This window comes from Protopterus annectens, chromosome 8.part1 (genome assembly GCF_019279795.1).
Source record: "Protopterus annectens isolate FY-2018-M chromosome 8.part1, PAN1.0, whole genome shotgun sequence".
Classification (NCBI taxonomy): domain Eukaryota; kingdom Metazoa; phylum Chordata; order Ceratodontiformes; family Protopteridae; genus Protopterus; species Protopterus annectens.
In genome coordinates this window covers 237,451,028-237,476,586 of record NC_056742.1, presented here as the reverse complement: position 1 = coordinate 237,476,586, position 25,559 = coordinate 237,451,028, and the positions used below count along the sequence as shown (strand labels likewise).

The 25,559-nt window shown below is 40.5% G+C and overlaps 1 protein-coding gene across 2 annotated transcripts in view; it reads left to right on the top strand.

Annotated features, from left to right (window-relative positions):
- CMTM4 (CKLF like MARVEL transmembrane domain containing 4) overlaps nucleotides 1-25,559 on the top strand; it is an 822,822-nt gene that overhangs the window by 241,783 nt on the left and 555,480 nt on the right. For both annotated transcript variants that reach the window (XM_044081831.1, XM_044081830.1), the window contains one exon: nucleotides 3,266-3,442. In XM_044081831.1, coding sequence (XP_043937766.1) covers nucleotides 3,266-3,442 — 177 coding nt within the window. The remainder of the gene's footprint in view (nucleotides 1-3,265; nucleotides 3,443-25,559) is intronic.

Here is a 25,559-nt window from a genome sequence, read left to right as displayed (position 1 = left end):
GTACTCCTAAAAGTCAGACAAGAGAAGCCAAAAATGATTCTGATTGCCCCAGACTGGCCACGCCAGCACTGGTACCCAATCCTGAAGAGCTTGTCTGAAGGCCCAGCCTGGACTTCACCTCAAATTCCTCATCTTCTGACCCAACAAAACAATCAGATCCTGCACAGCAAACTCAGAACCTTAAATCTGGCTGCATGGCGAATAATATAACCACTCAGAACACACCTGTCTCTAAAGCAGTTATGGATGTCATTTTGGAAGCCAGGCGGCCCAGCTCCAGGAAATCTTATGCAGAAAAATGGAAGAGATTCTTTGTTTGGAACCAGGCACAAGGACTTGAACCGCTTGTTCCAAATATTCCTCAGATTTTACAATATCTTACTGAGAATGCTGGACAAAGGCCTATCCTTCTCATCAATTAAGATCCATGCCTCTGCCATTTCAGCTCATTACAATATGGAACCTCCTATTTTCTCACATCCACTGCTAAGATAGTACCTCAGAGGGGCAAAAAACATAAGACCCCAAGGAGAGCACCGATACCTACTTGGGACCTCAGCTTTGTCTTGGAAAAGCTCACACTGCCTCCTTTTGAGCCAGCCAATACAGCTGAGATAAAATTCTTATAATGGAAAACTGCTCTGCTCCTAGCAATAACTTCAGCAAGAAGAGTCTCAGAGTTGCAGGCTTTTATGGCAATGGAACCTTTTATCATTTTTCATCCGGACAGGGTTTCTCTAAGGCAAACCCAACATTTATGCCAAAGGGTAGTACCAGTGTGGCTCTTAATAAAACCATTCATTTGCCAACTTTTTATCCAAATCCCCAGAATAAAGGGGAGAGACTTCTGCACTCTTTGGACATACACAGGCAGCTACGCTTCTACTTGGACAAAACAAAAGCTTTCAGAAAAACTGAGCAACTTTTTGTGGCATATGCTGCAGGATCACAAGGAAAGGCTATTTCAAAGCAGACTATTTCAAAATGGATAGGACACTGCATTTGTTTCTGCTATGCACAGCATGGCAAATCAGTGCCTAAGAATATTAGGCCACATTCTACCAGGGCAGCAGCCACATCAGCAGCCTTTCTCAGAGGCGTACCAACTAAGGAAATTTTGGAGGCTGCAACTTGGAGTTCAGTGCACACTTTTACCAAGCACTATCACTTACCTCTTTACTCTAAATCCAGAGCAGGCTTTGCCACTGCAGTTCTGCAGGGCCTCATAGCCACTCCTAATCCTATTTAGACCCAGCCGCCCAACCTCAGCTTTGGGATTCAACGCAAGTGTAATGACTGCAACAGTGAAACACGATGAACATAGTACAGTTGTGTACGTACCATAAATGTAGATGTTCGAGTGTATTCACTTTATTGCAGTCCAGGTTACCCACCCACCATCCCCTTTTCTTTGCTGGGACTTACCTATACTTCTCTATCCTATACAACCTATGTGGTGTATTTGCTTGTAGATGAAGGTATTGTTTATTTTAGTGTATGTTTTTTATAAGCAATATGTATTGCCTACCTTCTTGGGTCACCTGACATCTGGGGCTAGAAAAACTGAAGAAAATGGCGTCGGCTGCATCTTATATACCCCTGGCACACTGACATCAGGGAAGAGGCGACAGCAACCAACGCCGGACCAGGACTTTGGAATTCAGGCCGACTGCGGGTAGCCTGCCAGCAGGATAACCCAAGTGTAATGACTGCAACAGTGAATACACTCAAACATCTACATTTATAGTAGGTACATAACTGTACTTTTCTTGCTCTAGCTGTCGCCACCAGTGTCCTAATGTGAAAAAAGTGGGAGACTGGACGTAAATGGATTGTTGCTGTGGGCAATGTATACTGTAGGAATTAAAAGAATAAAAAAATGGAAAAACTTGCTAAAGAAATTGACTGTGGCCCAATCACAGCATTCCCTTTATTGTGCAAGTCCCCTTTGCTAGAATCTAAACCTGCCACTGATTGTCAACTCACCACCTGTACTAACTGCCTGCCAAGCTGGCAGAATAACTTCCATGTTTTCATATCAGAGCTAGGATTATAGGATATTGATCCCGTGAAGCCTAGTTCCAAAGCAGGACCATGCAAAGTATTTTCCAGCTCAACGAACTCCAAAGAAAACTCTGACCATCTAATAAGCTGCTGTATAGTAATTATCATGTTGTGTGTTATGTAAAAGTTCTGGAGAATTGTAGCTCTTATGGAAGTTGCATCCCATCTGATGTCTTATTGTTACCTAATGATCCTTCCAACATAAAACCACATTCATCTTTTTGGTGTCCCTTTAGTTTTGCTTGGGCTGCAGTAGTCTTCTAGGGGAGTGCATTATGGGTTGGTAGGAGGTTATATCTAACAAAATTGTGTGTGTTAAATTGTCCTGACACCTGCAGTGTCGGTCCTGTCTGCGTCAGCAAACGGAGTGCTACTCAAAGATCCAGCATTATAGTGATAGCCCATGATTTTTACTGTTGGTTGCAGAAAGACTGGTTATCTTGTGTAATTTGATTTAGGTCAAGGATGATGATGATTTAAGAGAATTGTTATGGTTTGTATTTTATGTATTATTTTTCTTTATTAGACACTCCTGTTGCAAACATGGTTGTTTTTCAGCCACGTTATGTCAGTCTTGAAAGTATGGAACAATTAGTGTTGAGGTAGTTTAATAATTTTTCTTTGCAATTCAAAGGAAAAGGTGCTTGACTTCACTTTTTTTTTAAATTTATTGTGCACTAGAGTAACTGAGTCGAAGGGTTATTTTTAATTGCAGCAGTAGCAGATGAAAATGTGAATTACTGGACACACATTTATTTCTGAGTATGCATAACAAACCATATTCCCATACTTTTTTTTACACATTGTCTGGGTATTAACATTCCCTATTGTTGCTTTTAAACATGTAAATACCCACAGCAAAGTGAGAACATTGATGTTCAAAGTTTTACCATAAGTATTCTGTTTGGGATTCAATGCTTTAAGGACCTTGAACAAGGCAAAATAGTTTAAATGGTGCTTTTTAATGTTTGCTTAGTGATCCTGATTTGTCTGTTATAAGTGTATGTTATTTTGTGTTATTTCAGTGCTTATCAGTTTAACTACTGTTTTATTGTATTACAAGTCTGAATTAATCTTGCTGTTTCTTTGCTTAACGTTGTTACTGTTGATGCACGTATACTTTTTGGGGGGAATTCTTGTACATTTGCACTGTGATTCTTGCTGTGTGACACTACATTCTTCATTGTTTGTTCTTTTGTAGAGCTTGGCATTGATAGCCTTCATCTGTATAGAGACGGTAAAAGAATGTTCACCCTGTGGAGGTCTGTATTTCTTTGAATTTGTGAGCTGTAGTGCATTTGCAATTACTGGAGTTCTGTTGGTGATCTTCTGTGTAAATTTCCACATGAGGGTGCCCCAGATCAACTGGAATTTAACAGTAAGTAAATCTCTAAATACTTGTCTTCAAAGTTGTTTACATGTCTGCATTCTCTTTCATATTTTTTTGTTGTTTCTTTATCGTGACTTGTTGACATTAATTTTAGGAATATTTCCTGCTCAAAGGACAAGCATTTTCAGTGGCAGATGAGCACTTTTCTCACTGACATTTTCCTCACAGCTCATAAAGTTCAATGGCTTGAGAGGTGGTGTTTGAACAAGGTATGCAAAGTATTCTTTGAGAAAAAGCACACATCTTTAGATGAATGTGTTAGGATTGATTGCTGTGCCTCTGTTACCAGTTGGTGGCCTTCCCTGTCATGATACATTGCTCTCTGATAGAACCAAGAGCTTGCACAAGTGTTTAAATACTGAGCACGTCTGAGCCTGACTGCCATTTTGTATTAAGCTGTTGAGATGTAAGCATGTATGTTTGTAAGGTCTGTCTGTTAATCAGTTTGTCTATATTTTATGATGCTGTTATCCATCCTGATGTGTTTCTTTGTAATAAAGCATCTAAACGACCTACCCCACCTGTTTGTCATTGACATTAGAGAGGGACGTGCGACATGGTGTCAGAAGAGGCATGGCTAAATGGCTTGTTGCTAGACAGAGTTTCAGTTTCACTAATTTGAGTCTGAGAGGGACCCGGTTGGTATTGGAGGAATAAACAGGAGTACATCATCCCTACTGCACATAAAATTCGCAAAACAGGTCAGAAACAAATTTCAGATGTTAAAAACGTGCTCACATAATTTCTTATTTGGAAAATATGAAACAAAGCATACAGAACACTCTAAATGATATTTAAGTAAATCGAAATGTCAGATAATGATAAAAATATTCAAATTACTAGGGAAAATGTTTGAAATAAAGTCCGAATGGCATAACATGAATAAAATAGGGGGAAACGACTGCATTTTAAAATCGTTAAGAACGTATCTTTTGTATTAAAGATATCCAAGTTATCAGAAGTGTATGAAGTGTTTGCATGTTTGTGCAGTATTGCAGTAAAGTTGTTTTGCAAAATACAGCCTTTTCCAGAGCATATTTCAGAAAGCACATTATTTCAAAGAGTTTATTGTGCATTTGAATGTTATTACGAGCTCTCACAGCACAGCTTATTCATACATAATTATAAGGGCTATATTTTTAGTGTGTTTATGCATACTTTGTTGGCATGGCAAATGGATTTCGAAAACCCAGTGCACTTGTGTTTGACAATAATATTGGAGAGAACTGGAGAGTGCTTGAACAAGAGTGCGACATTTACATACAGGCTGCATCTTCTGATAAAGATAACCATACAAAGGCATTTATTCTACTTAATTTAGCTGGGTTAGAAGCCATTGAAAGGGAGCGTTCATTTGTGTATGCACCTGCGATCTTTGTAGGAGAGGGAAACCAATATATTGTTGTACTGGCTTTAGTCAAGGGAAGACCCCGAGTGCTTAGCAAATGTAAGTTTAAAGAGATGTGTAACTCCCAGACAACGTTACAGTGGAAAGGCACATATTTTATACAAGAGATCAAAAGCCTGGTGAAACTTTTATAGCATATATAACTGATTTGAGAAGTAAGGCTAAAATGTGCATATCTGGTGATTTAAGGGATGAGTTGATAAAAGACACTTCTATATTAAGGATGATGCTGTGAGAGATTTTGCTTTGTGACAGTGATTTAACTTTGAATAAGGCCACTGAGATGTCAAATATATGAGCTCTCAGAAAAGCACACAAATATGCTTACAAATGAGAGATGCATGCTTCCAGTAACTTGTAGAGCTCATGTTCTGATAGTATGCAGCACTTGGTTAAAAGAAACAGGCCCAAGCACATGGCAGCAACTGTAGCCCTGTAGCACTCACTGGAAAACCCCAGAGTTTTCCAGCAAGTTCCAGAGTTTGCACAGTCTCAGTGAAGCATAAGAGTGAGTCAGCAAACCCAAAGCATGGGACCCAACCTGCTTTCATTGCCAACTGTCGTAATTGTGTTGGAAATCATGAATCCAAAAAGGAAAAAAATGTTTAGCTTTTGGTCAGCAGTGCCACAAATGCAATAAATGGAATAATTTCAAGAGGTTTTGTAAATCAGAAGGCACACATTCTTTTATTAAAAGGGAACATTTCAAGAAATTAGTTGATCAGTTAGAAAGCTGTGAGCCTACGTCACATACTTTTTATGTCGATGGTGTGTCAGAGCTTAATGAAACAGACAGTGCTGTAGATTTATGGGCAAAGAATTAAGTATTGTGTACTGTTTGGATAAATGGAAAACCCATAGAGCTCAAAGTTGGCATAGGTTTCAAGTGCAGTGTTATGTCAGCAGAAACATTTGCTAGAGTGTGTAATGCTGAAAGGCTTGATCTAGCAAAGTGTGTGAAGCTTGTTGCTTATGGTGGTGAAGAAATTCAGATTGAAGGCTCAGTAGTGCTTTCATGTTACTGTGCTGGGAGAAGTTACAAATTGTTATTTTGTGTGGTCAAGAGGCATGTCCAGTCATTATTAGGGCTCAAAGCCAGTTTGAAAATGGAAAAATGCTTTCATTTAATAAGGAAGTCCATCAGATTAGCTTGAACGACCACTAGTCTAATTTTGCGCAACATATTTTTTCTGCTTATGCTGTTCTTTTCGAAGACAAACTAGGCAAGTTTCCAGTTGTGTACTCCATGAAGTTAGACCCACATGGCAGCCCAGTTGTCAGGCCAGCCCGGAAAGTTTCATTAGGTATGCAGGACAGTCAAAGCCAAGCTAGATAAAGTGGTGTGACAAGGTGTTCTTTGTCCAGTAGCTGAGCTGTCTTCCATGGTGGCAGCTCATAAGAAAAGCTCAGATTACATCATAATATGTATTGATCCATGAGATTTGAACAAAGCACTAAAAAGACCTCATCATCCTACGCGCGCAATCGAAGAAGTTGCAGCTCTGATGCCAAATGCCACTGTTTTTTCTGTCTTCGATGCCAAGAGTTCATCTTGGCAAATTTTGCTTGACAAGAAATCCTCATTGCCAACTATTTTCAGTACTCCGTTTGGAAGGCACAGATTTTTGAGAATGCTATTTTGGATAAATTCTGCAAGTGAAGTCTTTCAACGTGCATTGGAGCAAATTTTTTCTGGGTATCCTGCTGTTATAGTAGACAACATACTAGTAGGAGGTAATGGTGAAGCTGAGCATGACAGAAACCTCAGAAAAGTTCTGGAAAGAGCATGTCAAGAGAATCTAAAGCTCAATCCACAGACATGCAAATTCAGACTACAAGAAGTTACTTATGTTGGTCATTTATTTACCATTTCAGGCCTACGACTAGACCCTTCTAAGCAAACAGCCATTCTTGAGATGCCAGCTCCAGACAACATTCAAGCCCTGCAACATTTTCTCGGCATGGTTAACTATGTAGGCAAGTTCATTCCATACTTAAGTCAAATATCTGCACTGCTCAGAGAGCTGACACGTAAATATGTATCCTGGTCTTGGTTGGAACAACATCAGAGAGCATTTGATGTCCTGAAACAGAGAATTCCCAGTTTACCAACTTTCAGATACTGTGATGTCCACAAACCAGTCACTTGTTCATGTGATGCTTCAAAATTTGGTCTAAGTGCAGTCATCCTACAAGAGGGTCAACCTGTTGCCTGTACATCGAGAACTCTTACCCAAACTGAAATGCAGTATGCTCAGATCAAGCGAGAGCTTATGGCAATTGTGTTTGCATGCTCAAAGTTCCATGATTATGTTTATGGTAGACTTATCTAGATTGAAACAGACCACCAACCTCTAGTCACTATTTTGAGAAAGCCTATGCGTGCAGCTCCAGCCAGATTGCAAAAGTATAATTTCACTCTTGTCTACAAGAAAAGCAAACAACTTTATCTTGCTGATATATTGTCCAGATCACCCAGAAACACCACTAAATAGCATGAGAACATGAGAATGACAACCTTGATTTTAAAATCATGGAAGTGACAAATTTTTCTTCCACATGTCTTACTGAACTGAGAGATCACACAGCTACAGATCCAGTTTTACAGAGGCTCAGCCACTGTATTCAACAAGGATGGCCGTCAGAGCAGTCTAGTTTTACCTCAAAAAGTGCAACCTTATTTTTCATACAGAGATGAAATTTTTGTCTGACAATGGTATCATTATGAAAAGTCCGAAAGTCATTGTTCCAAAGTCCTTGAAACAAGAGTACATTACTGTCTTGCATCATGGTCACCCAGGAGCAGACTCTACCAAAAGAACAGCAAGAGGTCTAGTATTTTGGCCATCTGTGTCACAAGATATTGAGAGAGTACTTTCATCCTGTTCTGTGTGTAATAGTACTAAGCCACATCAACAGAAAGAACCACTTCAGCTAGACCAGATTTGTAGAGTACCTTGGTCAACAGTAGCTACTGACAGTTTTGAATGGAATGGTCAACATTATTTGGTGTTAGTAGACTCTTATTCAAATTAGTTCGAGATTGACCTACTTCCTAATCTTGCATCCAGTACTGTCATCACTAAGATGAAGCGTCATTTTGCATTTCATGGTAGTTCGCACAAAGTTATTTCTGACAATGGCACACAGTTTACAAGCCAACAGTTCACAAAATTTGTGGAAGTGTGGGACTTTACTCATGTCACGAGTAGCCTAGAGTATCCGCAGTCAAATGGTTTGGCAGAACATGCAGTTTAAAGTGCAAAACAGTTACTAGAGAAGTCAAAACGAGACAAGAGTGGTGTTTTCCTGAGATTTCTGTTGAGTCAAACCAGAACCACGTTACCAATCAGTAGTCAATTGCTGGTTCCATGTTTGAAGAACAAGCCAGTGAAAACCAGTCTGTTGAAGAAGCATTTAACCCATAAGTCCTACTACGATAAGACCAGTAAACCACTTCAACCATTATGAGAAGAAGTGGTAAGGATGCAAATGTCCAAAGGTTATGATCGGATTGGAGTCATGAAGAATAGTTGCTTAGAGCCGAGATTGTACATTGTGGAATCCCAAGGAATAGAGTTTAGGCGAAATCGGAAACATTTGATGCCAGTGTCCGAGCCTACACCGCAACACATGGCCTGTGAGAAAGACACTCCATCTCAGAGTGAGTTATCCAGTGTTCCAGTTCCAGAAGAAGTTCCAAAGAATATTTCCATTCCTGTGATGAATCCAGAAGTTCCTGATATGAGTTGTTCACGGAAGACCGTCCCTGTTGCTAAACCCAGTCCAGATTGTTATGTTACCAGAGCCGGTTGCATCTCCAGACCATGTTTATAGATACATGGCATCTTGGACATGAACATTATGTTTGTAATGTCTACAGTAATGCATGTCTAACTCCAGTGTTATTTTCAACTAAAGACAATCTTTTTAAGAGGGAGGATGTAGAGCAATGTGTGTGTGTGTGTCTTTAAGAAGGTTTCTAAGGGTTTGCACAAGTGTAGAAATACTGAGCATGTGCGAGCCTGACTGCCATTTTATAGTAAGCTGTTGAGATGTAGGCAAGTATGTTTGTAAGGTCTGTCTGTTAATCAGTTTGTTTAAATTTTATGATGCTGCTTTCCATCCTGATGTGTTTCTTTGTAATAAAGCATCTAAACGAACCACCCCACCTGTTCATCATCAGTGTTAGAGAGGGATGAGTACAGTCAACATCTTTTCCCATAACTACATTGCTTCTAGGATTGGAAATTTACTGCTTCTGCTGCTGAAGTTTGCTTCATTCCTTTTCACTTTAGGCATAAAATATTTTTCTTTGACTGTGGAAAAGGTCAGTAGATGAATGTACAGTCAGTTAAAGTCTACTTTATGGCACTTTATAACTTAAGTGCTGCAATGTATTCTGTACCCCATCTTACTAAAATTGTGACCAGTTTCTTAAAAATCTCCATAAACATTTGAAAGGTTTGTCTATGTAATTCTTGTAAATCCTTTCCTGACGTTACTTTTGGGCTAGGATGTGCTATGTGTGTCCATTCATGCTTTGGACACTTTCCACTGACATAATCAAGGGTAAAAAGTTTAGTAAACTTTTTAGTGTTGTCACAGAGAGAGAAGTAATAGTTTGTGAAGGATTTTATTTTGAGCATCTCTTCTTAAAACCGACGTGGATGGGACGAAACTGCAGCGCAGCACTGGAGGCACCAGATGCCATGGTGTACAAGGTAAGCGTAAAACTGTGATTGTGCACTTTAAGTATGTTTTCTAGTGTACCTTTGTGCTTCTTTCGAGTAGACTTTTGAAGTTCATTTAGTCTGGATCTGAAGACTAGAATAGACAGTTTATCCTGAAGTCCTGTATTAGCTGGGGATGGTGGGTGTGTATTTGTGGAGAGCACAGCCCATACATATAGAAGGAATCTTGACTTGCTGCCCGTATTTTTCTGTGACTAAATAGGCTCCTACTTCACTGAAGCTAATAATGTAATCTTTGAGGTTTTTGAATATTGTATTTAAAATTGTCAGTGTAAACATTACTTGCAACCACCTTTTTTAGAAAAATTGGCAAAACTTGAGTTGCAAGAATTGTGACCTGTTTTGAAATGAGCAAAAACCTTGATTTTATACTAGGAACCTTTTTCCTTTAGGGTAGTATGCATTGTCTTCCAAGTACTGTATAATGATTTGGTGGTATGCAAGGCTTACCATAATATAGCAACATGTCTGATATCACTTTTACCATTCAGATATATATGTCATTCTCTGTTGTAACTCAACAGTTTGATTGGTTTCCCCACGTAGTGAGGAAGCTTTTTTTAATTCATAACCTGTTTCTGTTAATCTAGCAAGTATCCTAATCTGTGATTCAGACATTTCAGACTTGAACATCTTACTTGTAATCAAAACGCATTCTCTTTTTATTTCTCACCGAACTAGCTTTCCCGGTGCAACGCTGTTAGCCTGTGTCTTAACTTAAATGTATTGAATTACAGTTTGGCAGTAACTGTTGTAATGGGAAGCTGTCACTGGGACAACATATGGAGATGAGTTTAGAAGCTGACTGTATTAGTGTACTGAGTGAAAGCTTACTTATCCAAGGGTTTTGATAGCATTGCCTATTATGAGATCTCTGTTTTTGCAGGAGAGATGTACTTTAGTGTGTCTGCCATTGATGCATTTAAATCATATTTAGATAATTGAAAACTGCCAACCTTAAATAAGAGCAAAGTTTTCTAGCAGTACCACCCATTTTAATTGAAACTTATTAGATGCTTTAGATATTGACGAGCAAGAAGTATTGTGTGTAATGCATGCACACATAGTATGTTCACATGTTCTGCCACTGTAACCATTAGAAATCTCAGAGTTTTTTGGTCATTTGAATCCTGCTGTTGGAAGGTAAGAAAGTTCCACCAAGTCATTTTACAGCATGTGTACAAATTTTACCTTCTAGTAACCAATACCTTGTAGGCTTACTGGCCTGATCCGTCTACCATTTTAAAAATAGTTTGTCCCCCAGATCGTTTTGAAACTGTTAGTACTTGTGCTGCTTTATTAATACTCCACATATTTTATATTGTATAGCAATAGGTTTTATATTGGTAGCAGGCACATCATTGCAGATGCAATCATTTTATCCATATTCTGTAGTTCTAACATTTTATTATTTTTGATAAGAATTGAATGCCTTTAATTTTTTTACTTGGCACAGTGTTTGTCAGTGCCTAATAGTGATTGAACTGACCAGTTCCTGATTTTACAGGTGAGATAATGGCCCTCAAAAGAGTTGCAGAGAAATGGTCTGATCTTCTGGAATGTCCTTAACCAGAACTTCCGAAATTCTGTCTGTAGGTGGGTTGCACCATACAGAATAAAAGCAAGTGTTCATAGTTTAGCAACTGCTTTGCCATACATTTAGCAAGTTGTTGAGCTAGTAACTCACTTTTCAACCAGTTTCATTGCTGACATTTGCTACTTTAACATCAGCTTTAACTGGACAAAGAACTTTTCGTCTAGTGATGTCAAAAGACACTTGATACTTAAAAAATGCAGTGCCTTGTTTCACTCTGTTTGGACCCCCCTCCCCATAATTTGTCACTCTGATAACTGTTACTAACAGTGACATAGATAACTTTATAGTAGGATTTGCACTGTGTACACTGGGGGAGGGGGGCCTTGTTGAGCTGCTTATCTCAACATTTTTAAAGTAAGGTCCAGGTGTCTACTTCATCAAGACCTTGTTGCTTCAGGGTCCACATGCCTATAGTGCTCGAGAAGTGGCTATTAAAAATTCAGCAGTTCATTGATGACACTAATGCAGCTTTTATTAATGCCCTCTTCAAGGACCTTTCCTGTTTGATTCTCAAGGAGGCAAACATTTGAACAGCATAAAGGAAACGGGGCAGACTGTTATTATCTTTGATTGTTGAATTTCTCCCCACACAGTGTTCATCTGAGTGTAGAGGAGTCGGCATCAAATGCGATTTTGACAAGTTTTGCTAGCACAACAGCAAGAGAGCAGATGGAGCAGGTGATGGCAGTCTCTCCAAAAAGATTATGGGCTTAGAGGCTGAAGTCTTAGTGACCTCGAGAAGGAAACAGCCAGATCAAGTGCAGTTTACTGTACTTCTTAATCCTTGGCTGGTTGTAGAGTAAGTCTGGTACAGATTCTCCTATGTCTCCACTTGGAGAAAAAGCATCCAGGAATTTGTAGACGAGCGACATTGCCAAGGGGATAATGTGTTCCTTTCGACCTTCCCCCACATCAGATCCCGCTCCCTGCCTGATGTTCTACCTTTTCAGAAGATAATGGCAAGGAAGAATGATCAAGCTCCTTAACAAAAGAGCCATCCAAGATATCCCACCATACCAGAAAGTATTGCAACATTATTGTAGGTTCTTTTTAGTGCCCAGAAAAATAAGAATCTCAGGCCAGTACTGGATCTTGGCAGCCTAAATACCTTTCCCATAATTGTGATGCAGTCCATCTTCCTATGACTTTCCAGAGGATATTTGGATGTGCTGTTTAGACTTCTGTACAGTGATCGCTAAAATGTCAGAAAGAGATTTCTTAACTTCTGGTAGGGACCAGTAACTACCAGTTTCAGACACCTCAATTTTGGCTTACCTCTACCCCTTGGTATTCACTAGATGCATGTCCTTAGTGACACCTCATCTCAAGGTGCAAGGATTAAAACATTTTTCTGTTTGAATGACTGGCTCCTTGCTGCTTCGAGAAATGTATGTATCCTACAGCAGAGGAAGTCTCTGCTGAAGCTGTTTGCTTTCTTCACAGTTGCAGTGAACCTAGTCTCATCTTATCTTGGTTCAGTCCTAGCATTCATCAGAGGCTTCATCTCTACCAGAATCTATGAGGATGTCGTGACTGAAATCACTGTTGCAGTATTCCAAACAGATCAGTTTTTACAGCTGACATCTGGCTGGGGTACCAAAGCTTAAACCTTCTCTGGAACATATGTCAGACGTAAGACCTCAACTCTTAAGGATAAGGGTATGTTAATGGATGTATGAGCGCAAGTCCTCAGACTACCTCACCACCAGCTCAAACCCAGGTCTCTTGCCCATTGGTCTGATCTTTGTGTGGTTGTTTGTACCATTAACCTTCTCCAGTTTGGATAAATGCCTTGTTGGAAAGCCTTCCTTCCTGTATAAACTGTTTTGCTGTATTTTTGTTAGATCGGCGGTAGGAGGGGTAAATGTGAATGCTGTAGGCAGATTCCCTGTAAAGATCACCATACCCCAGTGCCTTTTCTGCTTATGTACAGAACATGATTATAAAGCTTGCTTAATTTGTTAACCCTTTGTGCCCAAGACTTTGCAGTCCTGGCTGTTTTCATTGAACACCTTCTTACAGACCCAAAGACTGAACTGTCTGGTCCACTCCAAAGTGGCAGACCCTGCCACACCAGATATACATCCAGCTCATAAGAAAAAACTCAAGGCCTAGACCTGACACTCAGTCTGCCCATTTTAATTCCAGAGTGCCCGCACTGGTTACAGAGCCCACGATACATAGACATTGTCTCAGACGCCCTCTATTGCGACCTCACTTAGTGCCAGAAGATCACATGTCTGAAGAGACTGTTATTGTATTAGGGGAATTTGTTGACATGTTGTTTCTTTAAACATTGTTCTGCATGAACTGTGACTTTCCTCTGCTCTATTATTAAAAGCCCAAGATTTACTTTTGCAGGTTATTGTTAATGTCAGATGGAAAGAGTGGTGCTTGCCCTTAAATGTCTTTGTCTCCTAAATCATATAAGTGAAACCAAAGGTCACCTGAAATTTGGGCTTTTAGAACATGTAAGGGGCATAAAAATAAAATGCTGCTGATGTTCATCATGTTTCACTGTTGCAGTCATTACACTTTGGGTTATCCGCCGGCAGTCGGCCTGAGTTTCAAAGTCTTGGTCCGGGGTCGGTTGCTGTCGCCTCTTCCCTGACGTCAGTGTGCCAGGGGTATAAAAGATGCAACCAACGCCATTTTCTTCAGTCTTTCTTGCCGCGCGGTGTCTGAAGCAAAAGCAGTTTGCAAGTGCCAGTCGGCCGACTCCTGAGATTTTCGAAATTGAGTTTCAGAACCGAAGTCTTTAATAAAGCTAAGTACCCCATTGGGGAAACTTTTTCTTGCTCCAGATCGATGTCAGTAAAAGTTAATAATTGTATCTCTTGTGGGAAGCAAATACCTCATAAGGACTTTCACTCTTAATGTATTCCTTGCCTAGGCCCTGACCAATATGTTACCAGTTGTCGGTTTTGTGCTAGATTCAATAAATGCACAATTAAACGTCGGTTTGATTTTGCTTTACATTATTTTGGCCGAAGGTTTAATTACATAATGCCGTCGGAACAACCGACGACTGGAATTTATAAAAAACGCAAAGACAAAGAAAAGGACAGGCATCCGAGGTCCAAAACTGACGATGAAGCCTCTTCTAGGCCAGTCACCGGTTCGCTGGTTCTCAGTGAGGTGCTTTCGCATCCCCTGACACCCGCTACCTCAGAGCCACAGGCCGTATCCGACAGCCACGTGGAGACACAGAGGCCTGTGGAAACTCAAGGTATTGGGTCTATGGAAACTATCCCCTCAGATGGGTCTGGAGCTGCTGAGCAGGCATCGGCTTCTGAGGGTGTTTTCAGACCTTCACAGCTTACAATTAAGCCCAGTACAGCAGCCAAGGCAAAGTTAAAAACACCATTAAAGACAAGGAAATAAGTACAGCATTCTCCTGAACAGTCATCCATGCCAAAGAAACAGATGCTTAAAATGGCCGAAGACCTAATTACTTTAATCAGGGGTTCCCATCCCCCTCCTGACAAAAGGCCTAGGCAAGACACTGACTATGGTTCCTCTGACCAGGTTTCTATTTCCTCTGATTCCTCTTCTGATCAGGGATATTCTCTCCCTCCCTATGAGGACTCTGATGCAGAAGAGTCTATACCTTCAGCCTCTCCGCCTGAGGATTATTCTTTTGGGGAAACCCTGCACACCATGAGGGAGTATTTCCATTGGGAGAGCCAGGATTATTCAAAATCCAAGAAAAGGCTCAGAGACTTTCTTTTATTGCCCCAGCACAGGTCCCTGGCTATCCCCCCTGTGCTTGATATTGTTGATGATGTTTTCTCTGAATCCATTTTGACACCTGATTCTTTACCCCCTGCACCAGTCAAGCCAGACAGGTACTACAGGGTCCCTGACTCTCATAAGTTTCTTTACAAAAACCCTGCTGCAGATCAAGAAACAATTTCTCAGGGTCCTAAAGGGGTTAAGGCTTCCACTGCTAAAAATCCTGTTCCCTCGGATAGGGATTCCAGATCTCTGGATAGATGGGAGAAAAAAGTTTACACTTCTGCTACTTTAGCTGTAAGGGCTTTACATTGCCAGTTTCACATGCTTAAATATCAACAATACCTCATGTCATTGTTAAAGCAGAAAATGGTTTCAATCTCAGAAAGTCATGACAGTAAGGAAATGCAGGATTTATTGCATGCAGCTGAACAAGTGGGAAAGCATACTTTACAATGTGGTTTTGATTCATTAGAGGCTTCTTGTAGAGCCGCAGTTACAGGCTCTGTTATTCCAAGGCATGCTTGGTTGAAAGAACAAAGTTTACCTGACCTTGTTAAAGTAAAATTATTGGATGCTCCACTACAGCATGATACTTTGTTTGGTGCTAAGGCAGAAGAGGTGTTAAAGAAAATGGAGGATAAAGCAAAATCAATGCAGACAGTAAATGATTTCTTACAGGTTCAACCACCTAGGTTTAGAAGAAACTGGCCTTCAAAAAATTGGTCCTTTCCGGTGTCAGACAGGCCACAAAGAGGCAGATACAGACGGCCAAGAGGCAGATCTCAGCCCCAAGGCTTCTACAGACCTAAACAATGGGGTGCTTCAACCCCCAAAGGAGGGGAAGACAAATCACAACCTTATAGGAAACGGTCCCAATGACTTCCCTCTACAGATGCCAAGCACTTACCTTTTAGCAGCACCCCTAGGGGGAAAGCTAGCACTTTTCCCAAAAAAAATTGGCACATAATCAGCTGCTGTAGTGTTAACATTTTGCATTTTGGAACATCCAGGAAATTATTTAGGATTGACAGGTCCAGCACTGGTCTCCAGGCTTTGTCCTTTCTGGGTACTAAGAAAAGTCTTGAGAAAAATCCTTGCCCCAGTTCTTGCTGTGGTACTCTTTGAATAGCTCCCATGTCCATGAGAGCAGCAATTTGTTTTTGTGCCTCTGCCCATACTGAATATTGTTTCTTAGGGTTACAGGTTCCACTTTCACACGCTTCCAAAATCAAGAGGTATGCCGGACCTGCCACAAAACCAATGGGCAGAGGCGCAAAAACAAATTGCTGCTCTCATGGACATGGGAGCTATTCAAAGAGTACCACAGCAAGAACAGGGGCAAGGATTTTACTCAAGACTTTTCTTAGTACCCAGAAAGGACAAAGCCTGGAGACCAGCACTGGACCTGTCGATCCTAAATACTTTCCTGGATGTTCCAAAATTCAAAATGTTAACACTACAACAGCTTCTACCCATGCTGGGCAAGAAGGCTTGGCTACTTACTTTGGACCTCAAGGAGGCATACCTGCATGTCCCATTCAGACAAACCTGCAGAAGATACCTCAGATTCATAGCAGGCTCAATGCATTACCAATTCTCTGCACTGCCCTTTGGCTTATCTACTGCGTCCAGGGTCTTCACAAAATGCCTGGCACCAGTAATTGCATTTTGTGGACAAAAAGGAATTCAAATATATCCCTACTTAGATGACTGCCTTATTCAAGCAGAAAGCAAGCACAATTCTACTAAAGCATCTGGCGTTTGTAAAAAGATTACTAATTTGCCTAGGGTACACAGTAAACGAAAAGAAATCAAAACTAGTGCCCTCTCAAGAGATAGTATTCCTGGGTGCAAGCTTAAATGCAACTGCCCAGATGGCTTATCATACACCAGACAAACAAAGGCAACTGACTCAATACTTTCAACTGATGGCAACAAAGACCCAGCTCCCTGCAAGAAAAATTCTGCAGGCCCTGGGCTTCATGGCGTCCTGCATTCTACTAATTCCATATGCAAAACTGCATATGAGGAAACTACAATGGTATATCTAAAAAGTGTTTGGACTCAACATTGTCACAGCCTGGAGACGATTATAACTTTAATTCCCTGCCTACAACAGGATTTTCGATGGTGGTCCCAGGCCTGTCACCACAACAAGGGACAGCCTTTCACCTTACCCACAGCCAGGCAGACATTAACAATGGATGCATCAGATTATGCCTGGCGGGCACATATGGCAGGAAAATGTATTCAGGGCACTTGGCCCAAGGAACAAATGCATCTTCACATCAATCAGAAAGAGATGCTAGCTGTACAGAATGCCCTGACAGCTTTCAAGGACCTACTACATCCAGGACAACTACTAATAAAGACGGACAATACCACAGTTATGTGGTACATAAACAAGCAAGGGGGCACACATTCCTACCCCCTATGCAGGCAAGCCATGACCTTGTGGAACACAGCACTGACCTACCAGGTACATCTGCAGGCACAGTTCCACCCAGGAACAAAAAATACACTGGCAGACGAACTAAGCAGAAATCTCATGGACCCTCACGAATGGAAACTAAATCCACAGGTGTTCAGCATGATAACAAGGAAATGGGGATGCCCAGACTTAGATCTTTTTTGCCACCCCTCACAATTGCCATTTACAAAAATTCTGCACAAGAACGTATCACTCTCAAGCATGGAAAGTGGATGCTCTGTCATTCAGCTGGAAAGCCCTGACAGTCTATGCCTTCCCTCCAATGCCTCTTCTTACCAAGGTGCTCCTAAAAGTCAGACAAGAAAGGCCAAAAATGATCCTGATTGCCCCAGACTGGCCACATCAGCACAGGTACCCAATCCTAAAGAGCTTGTCTCAGGACTCAGCTTGGCCTTTACCTCAAATTCCTCATCTTCTGACTCAACAAAACAATCAGATTCTGCACAGTCAACTCAGAACCTTAAGTCTGGCAGCATGGCAGATAATGTAGCCACTCAGACTGCACCTCTCTCTAAAGCTGTTATGGATGTCATTTTAGAAGCCAGGAGGCCCAGCACTAGGAAATATTATGCAGAAAAATGGAAGAGATTCTGTGCTTGGAACCAGGCACAAGGGCTCGAACCACTTGTTCCAAATATACATCAGATTTTACAATACCTAACTGAGATGCTGGACAAAGACCTATCTTTCTCATCAATTAAAATCCATGCCTCTGCCATTTCAGCTCATTACAATACGGAACCTCCTATTTTTACAAATCCTCTACTAAGACAGTACCTCAGAGGGGCAAAAAACATAAGACCCCCAAGGAGAGCACCAGTACCAACTTGGGATCTCAATTTTGTTTTAGAAAAACTCACACTGCCTCCTTTTGAACCAGCCAGCACAGCTGATATAAAATTCTTATCATGGAAAACTGCTCTGCTCCTAGCAATAACTTCAGCAAGAAGAGTATCAGAGTTGCAGACATTAATGGCTGTGGAACCTTTCATCATTTTTCACTGGGACAGGGTTTCTCTCAGGACAAACCCAACATTCATGCCAAAAGTAAGTTTCCAGTGTGGCCCTGAACCAAACCATTCATTTACCAACTTTCTACCCAAATCCCCAGAATAAAGGGGAGAGACTTCTGCACGCTTTGGATATACACAGACGGCTATGATTCCACTTGGACAAAACAAAAGCTTTCAGAAAAACTGAACAACTGTTTGTAGCCTATGCTGCAGGATCACAAGGAAAGCCTATCACAAAGGAGACAATTTCAAAATGGATAGGACACTGCATCCGCTTCTTGCAAATCAGTGCCTAAGGTCAGGCCACATTCTACCAGAGCAGAGCCACTTCAGCAGCCTTTCTCAGAGGAGTACAACCAAAGACATTTTAGAAGCTGCAACCTGGAGCACAGTGCACACTTTCACCAAGCACTACCACTTGCCTCTCTACTCTAAATCCAGAGCAGGCTTTGCCTCTGCAGTCCTGCAGGGCCTGGTAGCCTCTCCAAATCTAATTTAGACCCAGCCGCCCAACCTCAGCTTTGGGATTCTACCAAAGTGTAATGACTGCAACAGTAAAACACGATGAACATAGTACAGTTGTGTACCTACCATAAATGTAGATGTTCGAGTGTATTCACTGTTGCAGTCCAGGTTACCCAGCCACCATCCCCCTTTTCATTGCTGGGACTTCTCTGTACTTCTCAACTCTATACAACCTATGTGGTGTATTTGCTTGTAGATGAAGGAAATGTTTATATCAGTACGTGCATGCTTTTTGGCATAATTGTATTTTTCCAGCCTTCCTGTCTGGGGCACCTGACATCTGGGACAAGAAAAACTGAAGAAAATGGTGTCTGTTGCATCTTTTATACCCCTGGCGCACTGACGTCAGGGAAGAGGCGACAGCAGCTGACCCCGGACCAAGACTTTGGAACTCGGGCCGACTACGGGTAGCCTGCTGGCAGATAACCCAAGTGTAATGACTGCAACAGTGAATACTCTCGAACAGTGAATACTCTGTACATTTATGGTAGGTACACAACTGTACTTTCCTATTCCTGCTCGTTTTTTCTGTTAAGCATTCTAGGCAGCCTGCTGAATTACGAGGAACTGTTTTGGGGAAAGTGGTTTTGCATGAGAGAGGTGGCAGTGCTTTCAGACAACTGTTGCAGTATGAAGAAACAGTTTTTGTTTTAAAATGTAATACTTGGGAGTGTAAGGAGAACATATTTCTAAAATTTAATACATTTGCTTCTTAGACTGACTTTAGAAGGCATAACTGGAAGACACTTGTTGCTTGGTCAACTACCTTGTTAGATTGATTGATTTTAAATGTGTTTTAATTGTTCAGTTACCATTTTTATCTGTTTCCTCTGTTTGTTAACCAGGGTAGTGTGACTGGGTTTAGAGAGCCTGCTTTCAGCAGATACCCAGGGAGAAAATCTTCAGAAGAATTAAGTAAGCAGTAATGCCCAGCAGGGTGTGTGTTAATGTGTAATTAATGCCCGCCCAGAGGTGTTATGAGGCCCGATCCTGCAGGCATAGGGGCCTCTACATCCCTGGTAGGCCGTTAATTACACATTAACTCACACCCTGGAGGGCATTATTGCACTTGGAGAACAGGCTCTCTGTTAAATTGTGTTTCACTTACTCTTTTTAAAGTATTATATTATTTTTATATACATTTTTGATGTAAAATAGTTCCTCGTCCTAATGTTTCAAATTTTCTGTAGTATATGCTAATGGTGTTGGAGGAAGCATTTTACATAAAAAAAATATATATAAAAAAATAATATAGTACTTAAAAAGTAAGTAAGCAAAGCACAACAATTTTACAGAGAGGCCATTCTGTCTCTCTCATACACAGTTTCTTTCTGCTTTCACACCCTCATACATATGCAAATGCAGTCTCCTGTGGATTCAGACTCACATTCACTCCCACAAGCATAACAATCAACTTCTTAGCACAAAAAATCTGGCCAAAGCCAAAGATAATGAGGGACAAAGCCCCAAAAATAAGAACAAATTTTAGATATTGCTCTTATAAATTTAGAAAGCTGTAGAGTAAAAGGTCTTGTATTACTGTGCATTTTTTGAAAGATTTGTTTGTTTGTTTCTTTCGGCTTTTCCTGGTTAGGGGTCACCACAGCGGAACTCCGGTCCGCTGATGATTGGCAGTAGATTTTGACGTGCTGGTTTGCCGGGCCTAACGCACAACCTTCAACGAAGGAACGCCCATTCACGCATGTCGCCACACAGAAGACGCTCTAACTGAGAATCAAACTGGCAACATCTAACTGTGAGGTGACAACGCTACCGCAGCACCACCACCGCAGTTTAAAGCCTAAAACTCAAATGCCTGTTGTTTGCCACAAGACTTCAGAAAACCACAAATTTTATGAGGAAAATATGAGGGAAAATTTGGACAGCTGAGAGTTATGCACACAAGATCGCTCTCTTGCTCTCTCTCGATCTCTCTCTCTCTCACACACACACACACACACACAGTCTGCTGTTTTCATACACGCATTAACTCACACATGCAAACAGAAACACTCATACACATACATATACACTTTTTTCTGTTTATTTTTTATACTCACTAAACAGCAAAAGCACTGCTTAGCAAGTGCAAAGTAATGGTGGCTGTTAGTTTTTTTCTGTCTAAGCTCCACAGCAGTTTGATATGCTGCCATGAAGTGGTGGACTTGTTTTTCTTCGGGCATTACATGTACATTAATACCCTGCTGGAGAATGTTCATTCTCCAGTCAGGGTGCTGATGTACAGTTTGTCCATTCTCTAATTTAAGTTGTACAGAGATGTAATAACTTATTTGGAAAAGGAAAGCACCGATACATAAAAAATGCAAACTGTACAAATATCAATGGAAGTGAACAAAATTGCATATTTCCTTTTATAGAGATTAACAGTGCACAGGCAGACTTGTTTTTGGCTGACTGTCAGGAAAATTGCAGGCAGCAAGGCACACATTCTCTGAAGCAGACAGGACAGGAGGAATGAGTGAAGGTTCAGGAAAATCCTTCTATAACAACTCCATATTTTCTGAGGGACTGAGAAACCTATGTGCTCTTCCACTGAAAAAAATGTGGTTATGCTGTAGAAGGAAAGAGTATGATGAGAGTATGGAGCAGATTTATACTGCTATTTTTGCAGTTCAGGTATTAATTTAGAAAATATATAAAAGTAGCAGAAGTAGAGTATACAGAATGGGGTGAATTGAACAGTTGATAATGAGTATTATCTGCTAAATTCACAGCAGGGTTGCTGAACAGGGGAAGAAAATAGTAAAGTAAATAGAGTTAAAGGGATAAAAGTCTGTGTGCAGTTTTGCTCGTTTAAGTTGAGGAAGTAGTTTAATTGTTGTCATGAATGCTCATCATTGTCACTGCTGCAGCAGCCTTTGGTTATTTCGGTTTTATCCTCCCCAGGCCTTAGGCATAGGCGAACTAGGTGACCGCCTAGGGCACCGTAAAGGCCAGCCTCTTAAAGGGTGCAGTTTTTATTTATTTTGATTAACAAAGTTGCCCTCTTCTCGCCGCCCTGCTGAAGTGTAACTGGAAGCCGAAACTATGGGGGAGGGGGATGAGCACCCTCCCACTTACAGCTGCAGGTTGGCTAGAACAGTTTAAAAAAAAAAAACCTTACTTCGCGGTTCGAGAGTCTGCTGTAAGGAGGAATGGTGCGTTATGTTTTGGGGACGGGCAGCTTTTTCCAAGCTTTTAGATGCAGATCCTATGTATTATGAAACTGCAATTGCAAGCCACCGCCTTCCTTGAAAGAGTGTTGGAGCAGGTATAAGAATACTGCATTCCGATCTGGTTAGGCTAACCATAATTCACCGAAACATTAACAGTCAGCGTCCCCACAGTTTTAGACAGTGCCCGTGAAACAGATGATCTAGGCATATGGTGGGCTATTTGACTCTTCCACCCACTTGAGTGGCAAGACCATCTGCTGTACATTATGGCCATCATTTTTAATATATTCCTTTCTTTATTTTATTTAAAGCACGCAGGTTGACTGAACTGCAAGAGCCCATTGGCTTTGCATGGAAATAAGCATGCTTATATTTACCCACTAACAGCAGACTTTTTTGTATTGGAGTACATTGGCTGCAGCCAGGTGTTTATTAAGTAAAGTTATTACTAAATGGCCAGAACTCTTGAATAAACAAATATAGAAATTGTTTCGGAACATTTTTAATGACTTATTGTTAATTGTGTTTCATATTTGTTTGGGAAACATTGCATAATCTTACAAAATGTTTTTCCCCCTCATAGTACATTCCCAGGGGTTATACTTTTTCAAAGCCTTCATGGAAGCTGATTGAGTAGCAGTATAGACTATCTGTACAGTCATAGTTAGGTCTTATGTACGTCATGTCTTGGCACATAGTCTTTGAAGCCATTTACATGTGTGCAAGTTTGTAGTGGCAGCTCAAAACTGCTATTCTACATGTGAGAAGATGTTGCATTGTCTATTTACAGCAGTTTGCCACTTGTTTTCCATTTTGATATGACCATCATGTACTTCTTGAGCTGATTAGGAATGTTCCTAGAGGTGTGCAAGATAGCTTTCATTATTTGCTGGTTTGAATACGGGGCTGTTTGTTGGCTTGAAAAGATGACCAATGTTGTACACATTATAAAATAGTGTAACTTTACTGAACACAGATTTATACCTGGACATAACTGTGTATTTTATGTGCTTTTTATGGTTGTCCTAAGTAAAGCTGAAGTACTATTTGCTCGAGTCACATATTACTCACTTCCAATGTGTGTACTTGTTAGGAACCAGTTTCAAGCATGGTATTGCTTACAAGCCATCCAGATACGTAACCACAGTGATACAGAGATAGAGAAGGGGAAATAGTAAAGTGTAACAAGTTAGCAATTAGGAAGTAATAAACAGCACAGGGACAGGATAATTTGAGTAATGAATAAGGTGGAATTTGCTACTATCGTGTGGGACTGGGTGCTAATTTGTTATAAGAGGAAGAAATAAAATAAAATAAAGAACTCTGCTTACAATAATGTCCTGTTGCATAAAGTAAAGTAAAGTAAGGTAGTAAATATCAATGTAGCTGCTTTAACATCTGCATAGGTGACAAGAGATTAGTTATGGTAAGCTTGTGTTCATCATATAAAATGTTTTAGAATATTAAGGAATTCTTTAGAATGTTGTAGTTAACTTAATATTTTAGATGTTTGGGGAATATTTTAAGCAGAACAGCAACTGTTAATTTTTCCTCAGTAATGACTGGGCTTAAATGTGGCCTGCGACTTTAATAGGACATGCTGGAGGGACAGATTTATCTCCCAGCAACTGCCCCATCTTTGGAACAGGCTATGAATATATGTGAAACAGGCCACCTTTATGACACTGTTCAAGAGGAACCTGGACAAGTGGATGGGGCACCATAAATTATTATTGGGGATAGTGTCCTCGACCCTCCTGGACATGGACAGTCATCACTAAATGCAATATTAGGTATTGACTAGAACTGCAATGGTATTATATTGGGTTGAAATGGCTAGGCTTAAAATGACTTCTGGGTCGATAGCCTAGTAATCTCCTATGATTCTGTGATCCTATGGAGGACAGTGCTAAAAGGTAACCTTATCTGTGTATCTTAATATGATATTTTTAGAGATGTGTGTCTTCTGGAAGATTTAAAAAAAAGTCTAGCAATATCTGTAATAATTGTGAATAGTCAAATATTTTAATCACACTACTAATCCCCTAGCCTTTAGGCATTAAATTGATATAGGAATCTTAGTCACTAAATAAAGAATGATAGATTCAGACTAGTAATAATTGCACTATTTTGACAGCAATTAATTTCATTCCATTCAATGGCAGATAGCTGTAAATAAACCATATACTTTGTATCAGTGAAAAAATATTCAGTTTATTTTTATGAATAGACTAAATATATCAGCTGATATAAACAGATACAAATGAAAAGAAGGACAAGAAATAAATTTAGGCTAACCAATCTAAGAATAGCCCACTTCAGTCACTGTAAATATAAAAAGAACAAATAAAACAATAACTGTATCATTGCTGTCAGTAGTGTGTATTTTATAGTGCTTTTCCTGTCTCCAGTTCTGTGGAGATAGCATTCAACAAGCCTGTGTCCAAATATGCTAATGAATTATTTTTGGTATCCATCTTCTCACCATTGATATGTTCCCCTTATTCCCAGTCATCTCTGGCTGAATCCTGATGAGGGTGGACCTCACTGTCCAAGGAGAGAATGATCTTGGCGGTCTGTGACCTCTAAGACTGCCAGTCTTCCTTTAAGGTGGATGAAAGCTGGGAGCAGTCGTCATGTAATCATGAATGCATCTAGGGTTGGGGATTTTTAGGCATGCACAGAAAGGGGAAACCCTAACTTGGCAGAGTGGATATATTCATTGAAAACCTCACTACCCACAGCATCAACCTGTTCTCACTCTCAGCTATTGAATGAATGAATAAATGAATTAAAATCTGCCTTCAGCCAAAGATGCATGCTACAGGATTCACCAGGGTGCACTTTGGCTCTAAGCATAACACCAGTCCCTTCATCTGGGATTGGTGAGCTCACATATACCACTCACTCCCACTCCCTAACCTGGCTCCTCCAGTAAGTAAACCCCTTCCTCACAAGTACGGCAAGTCAAACTGCACCTTCTTTTGCAGGCTGTATGGGGCAGGCAGGCAGCCCAAGGGAGGTGCTGGGAATTTAGCCACTGCTGTCATTGAGGAAATCAAACACTAGACCACAAACTACCAGGCACACCTTGCTAACAAAATTAATGCTTGTCTTCACCAGGCATAATATAGTTTGGCAGAGGAGGAATCTTTGAGTAGCATGAACAGTCAAGGCATTTTGGAAGCTAGACAGTATAGTAAGATTGGAGGCTTTGAAAGAGTTTTGTTTTAAATCTTGTCATTTAAATTGACTTCCAGTCATTCTATTTCTAGATTGCATAGTATGGTTCTGTAAATAGTTGTGAAATAATATTACTATTGAAGATAGGTTTGTAACTAAGAAATATCAAGAAAGTGGAGTCATTTACTACAAATATTTGGTCTTTTAGAAATCTCCAGAT